The sequence below is a fragment of the Bison bison genome, unplaced genomic scaffold (genome assembly GCF_000754665.1).
Source record: "Bison bison bison isolate TAMUID 2011002044 unplaced genomic scaffold, Bison_UMD1.0 scf7180017864328, whole genome shotgun sequence".
In the NCBI taxonomy this organism is placed as follows: Eukaryota; Metazoa; Chordata; class Mammalia; order Artiodactyla; family Bovidae; genus Bison; species Bison bison.
This window is the reverse complement of record NW_011494900.1, coordinates 881542-886845: the sequence shown is the minus strand read 5'-3', so window position 1 is coordinate 886845 and position 5304 is coordinate 881542. Positions and strand designations below refer to the sequence as shown.

General features: G+C 41.0%; 1 protein-coding gene across 3 annotated transcripts in view; it reads right to left on the bottom strand.

The window, feature by feature from the left end:
* Nucleotides 1-5304, bottom strand: part of PDE4D (phosphodiesterase 4D, cAMP-specific) — a 1610544-nt gene that overhangs the window by 1065459 nt on the left and 539781 nt on the right. For all 3 annotated transcript variants that reach the window (XM_010853473.1, XM_010853472.1, XM_010853471.1), the window contains exon 4: nucleotides 1797-2026. In XM_010853473.1, coding sequence (XP_010851775.1) covers nucleotides 1797-2026 — 230 coding nt within the window. The remainder of the gene's footprint in view (nucleotides 1-1796; nucleotides 2027-5304) is intronic.

The window sequence follows — 5304 nt, the reverse complement described above, 5'->3', positions numbered from 1 at the left end:
GGAGAATCCCAGGGACGGGGGAGCCTGGTGGGCTGCTGTCTATGGGGTCGCACAGAGTCGGACACGACTGAAGTGACTTAGCAGCATACCTGTTGAATAGCAATTCCTCATTTCCCCTTCGCCCAGTCCCTGACAACCTCTGGTTGTACTCTGTTTCTGTGAGTTTGCCTCCTAGATATCTCATATAAGCACTGAGCCTTTAATAGCCTTCACTGATAGAAGGCTTCTCTGGTGAACACATGTCACATGTGTTGTCACAACTCATTACTAGAGGAATTAAGTACATCCTTCTGAATCCACTGGGAGATGGAACTCCTGAAAACTTGTTTTTGCTTTCCTCCAGCTGTTGCCCCACGTACCTTGCTCTTTGCTGATTTTTCTTTGTATTCTTTTGCTCTAATAAATCCCAGGCATGAATACAACTATTTACTCAATTCTTGGAGCTCTACTAGCAAATTACTGAACACAGGACTGGACTTAGTGACCTCTGACATACCTGGCAGGTGAATCCCATCCTCTACATGAGTGAAGCATGACTGATGCCAAACAGGGGAAATTCGATTTCTAAGACAGTATTTTTCAAAGAATGCTCAGATCAAGCTGCCCTATAAAATTCCTACCTGCTTTAATGGGTCTGATGGATAGGTATACAGTCTTCTTTATATACACAGTTCATCCAGAAAAAAATATATATATCACATATGTATTTCCTCCTTCTTGCTTCAAGTTAAGAATGTGTTATCTTATTTATCTAGTAGTGATTTCCTCATACTTTTTTAATAACATAGGTGCTTTGAACTGGTCTGTACCAATTCAAACAGCTAAATTCAATATCTTAGATGATAGTTACTGCTGACATTTTTTCTGACCACCACTTTTCCAACAACTTTTAGGAAAACGCAAAAGGTCCCTTCTCTAGACATGCCTTGAACTTGGCAGACAATGAGGAAGAATCACATTTGGACCCAGCAAGTTGCTCTGTTTCTATAATCCTTATAAATACTAAAGTGTCTGTTCAAGTGTGGACCACTAGTTTCTTCCTCCTCTCAAAAGGCAGCTGGCCCAAAAAATCAAATAATGGATGTGCCCACAATTCTCACTTTCTTTGACAACATTTTACCTGGTAATTGCTATTAAAGAGTAAAAAACCCCACTGTAAACAGCAGAAAAAGAATAAAAACACAAATACCTAGTAAAGTAAGAAATGCAAATGCTACATTAGTAATCGGAGGCCTCACTCATTCTTCTATACATCTTAATGCAGAATAAAACTCCTTATGCTGGGAACTGAAACAGTATTCTGGTAAGCAAGACCTGAAAATGTCAAAGGCCAAATTATTAGGCTCATGGCCAGTTGTGTACTTCCTTTGATTCTAATTATAGTACAATCTCTTCTTGATTCCAAATTCATTTTGCATCAGTGAACATTGCCTACTGTTCTCAGATATGTATGCCTACATGTTAATTTGTCCATTAGTTCTCATTTGTTAAGAAATTTTTCTATTTAACCACCTGTGACCAGTATTAATTTCCAAGCCCAATTTCCTTTCCCCAGATACTCATTTGCATTCATCAATACTTTTTCAAATACTCCATGTAAAACAATTTGACTAAAGTGTCTCCTCTTGTAGAGACTGCAATATTAGCTGAGAAAAACTACCAGATTTTCTCTTGACTCTAGCAATCTCATTTCCCTTGGACTCAAATCAAGCAATGAGCCACAAAACTCAAGAGATACCAGATAACAATCATCGTTTAAAATAGAAAATGGGGCAATGTCACCCAAGGTCACTCACCCACTGGAGTCGGCAGAAGTGATAGCAATCAGGGGTAGAATCTTCAAGGGCAGGCTGGTTGGCCTCTGAAGGTTCTCTGATTCACTCTTCAAGTCTGCTTGTTCCAACTGTCTGAAGGCGAGAGGGGGAAGCTGGATGTTGCGGCAAGAAAGTCTCCTTACGAGATAGGGTTCCATTCCTTTCAAAGGGTCTTCCTCTTCATGACTGGAGTGCAGTGTTTCCTCAGAGGCCTAAGGCAAAAGTTCCAGAAAGCACAGTGATCCACAAAGGTCCCAGGATGTATCATTACACTTTTGGAGAAAGAAACTGAGGGAAATGTATACATGAAAAATGCTAACTAGAAAGCAATGAGATTAACAGAAAAATATTTGGTGAAAGACAGTTGTTAACCGACATTTCCAATAATAGAATTTATGAGCTTTGGCCATGAATTCTATGCAATCAAGGGTAAATCAAAACATCTTCTACCAATATGAAGTGAACTGTCCACCACACCCTCTTTGGTCTTTAGGAGGGCAAGGTAGTGTTTCAGGGGAGGGCTTTGGCGAGTGACTACATACTCTGGCCAGGGAGCTTTGGAGGGTCTCTCTCTTGGACTGGCTGGTGTGTAGGAGAGCAGAATTTGGCTCCCTTAAATGTTTCTATTTGGCATATGTTGTTTGAAGCTGGGTATTTCCTGAACCATGGAAAGAAAGGGCTCTGGAAACCAAGCAGGAATTGCTCTTTGCTAAGACATGTTTCCCAGAGAAGGCAATGGCACCCCACTCCATCTTGCCTGGAAAATCCCACGGACGGAGAAGCCTGTTGGGCTGCAGTCCATGGGGTCGCCAAGAGTGGGACACGACTGAGTGACTTCCCCTTCACTTTTCACTTTCATGCATTGGAGAAGGAACTGGCAACCCACTCCATTGTTCTTGCCTGGAGAATCCCAGGGATAGGGGAGCCTGGTGGGCTACTGTCTATGGGGTTGCACAGAGTTGGACATGACTGAAGCAACTTAGCAGCAAGACATGTTTCCACTGGTAAGAATGACTCCCTGCCAGAAGCTGGAAGAGGATGAAAACCCACCCATTCCCCCCAACACCCTCCAAAATGGAAGTAATATTTACTCACAATTATTAAATGAGCTGATGCATGTAACGTGCATAGCTCATTATGTGTAATGTGATAAGCAATCATCAATGGCAATTTCCTTTCCTTCTGAGTTGTACAGGTGAAGAAACTAACCCAGAGAGGCAAAATACTTTTCTGCAAAATTACCCTGTTGGTTATAAGTTAAAAGTGCATTTACTTTGGAAAGTTCAGACCTGGCTTAGAATCTCTGTTGCACTTCTCACTACTATTGAGTTGGCCAAAAGGTTCATTTGGGTTTTTCCATAACATCTTACAGAAAAGCCAAATGAACCTTTAAGCCAACCCAACACTATCTTTCGGAGAAGGCAATGGCAACCCACTCCAATACTCTTGCCTGGAAAATCCCACGGACGGAGGGGCCTGATGGGCTGCAGTCCATGGGGTTGCTAGGAGTCGGACATGACTGAGCGACTTCACTTTATTTTTTCACTTTCATGCACTGGAGAAGGACATGGCAACCCACTCCAGTGTTCTTGCCTGGAGAATCCCAGGGATGGGGGAGCCTGGTGGGCAGCCGTCTATGGGGTCGCACAGAGTCAGACACGACTGAAGTCATTTAGCAGCAGTAGCAGCAGCAACACTATCTTTGGGCAAATAACTTAAGCTCACTGAGATTGGTTCTCCATTTGAACACTGAGGAGGATAACAATATTTACTTCTGAGGATCACTGATGGGAGCAGAGAGAGAAGGATATGATCACTAATATATGGCCTAGAGTTTACACTCAACAAAATAGCAGGTGTCATTATTATGCTATGCTATGCTATGCTATGCTAAGTCACTTAACTTGTGTCCGACTCTGTGCGACCCCATAGACGGCAGCCCACCAGGCTCCCCCGTCCCTGGGATTCTTCAGGCAAGAACACTGGAGTGGGCTCCCATTTCCTTCTCCAATGCATGAAAGTGAAAAGTGAAAGTGAAGTCGCTCAGTCGTGTCCGACTTTTAGCGACCCCATGGATTGCAGCCTAACAGGCTCCTCTGTCCATGGGATTTTCCAAGCAAGAGTACTGGAGTGGGGTGCCATTGCCTTCTCCACGTCATTATTATAATCTAGGCTAACTCCCCTTATCTTTTCATAGCAGTATGCTGCCTTTGATTCTTCATTCATCCATACTGTTTTCCAAACAGTAAATTTGTCTTGTTCTGACCTATATCCTTAAAAATATGAAAGGACATGCAATGGTGGATTCTATTTAGCCATGGGTTTTACTGTTTAATTTCAAGGATAAATACAACGAAAAAAGAAGTGACCTGGAAGGTAAAGAAGACATCAAAGCTAAACATAAAGTTCATTTATTTCAAATCCTAGATATGAAGATCTAGATTCTGAGAATGAGTGCTTTGAGGAATCTACTTGCTTTGCAAAACAATAATAATGGCTTTAAAAAGCAGGAAGTCCTGCCACTTGAGGTAACATGCATGGATCTTGAGGGCATTATGCTAAGTGAAGTAAGTCAGACAGAGAAAAATAAGCCTTATATGACCTCACTCACACAGGTCATCTCAAAAAATCCCTGAACTCATCAGATCAGATTTGTGGTTACCATAAATAAGGGTGGGGGAGGGGAGATTGAATGAAAGTGGTCAAAAGATATAAGCTTCCAGTTATGAAATAAGTGTATCATACTTGGGATGTAATATATAGTGTGATGACTATGATCACACTATACTGTGATAACATTGCTGGATGATATATATGAGAGTTATTTTCAAAGAATTTTTTTTAAATTTTATTTTATTTTTAAACTCTACATAATTGTATTAGTTTTGCCAAATATCAAAATGAATCCGCTACAGGTATACATGTGTTCCCCATCCTGAACCCTCCTCCCTCCTCCCTCCCCATACCATCCCTCTGGGTCGGCCCAGTGCACTAGCCCCAAGCATCCAGTCTTGATTGAACTTGTTACAATATTGTTTCTATTTTACATGTTTTGGGTTTTTGGCCATGAGGTATGTGGGGTCTAAGCTCTCTGACCAGGGATTGAACCCACACTCCCCGCTTTGGAAAGTGAATCACTGAGCCACCAGGGAAGTCCTGTATGCGAGTTATTAAGAAAATAAATCCTAGAAGTTCTCATCACATGGAAAAAAGCATTTTTTTTTTCTTTTCTTTTTGTATCTATATGAGATGATGAATGTTGAATAAAACTGTGGACATCATTTTATGATAGTTTTAAGTCAAATCGTTATGATGTACACCTTAAATTTATACATTGCTGTATGTCAATAATATTGCAATAAAATTGGAAAACAGTTTTAATAATAACGGCTAGTATTTATTGAGTCCTTATCAAGTGCTTGGTTTATGTAGTGAGTGCTGTGTTTTGTATCTATCTCATATATCTATATATCTCATATACTATCTCATT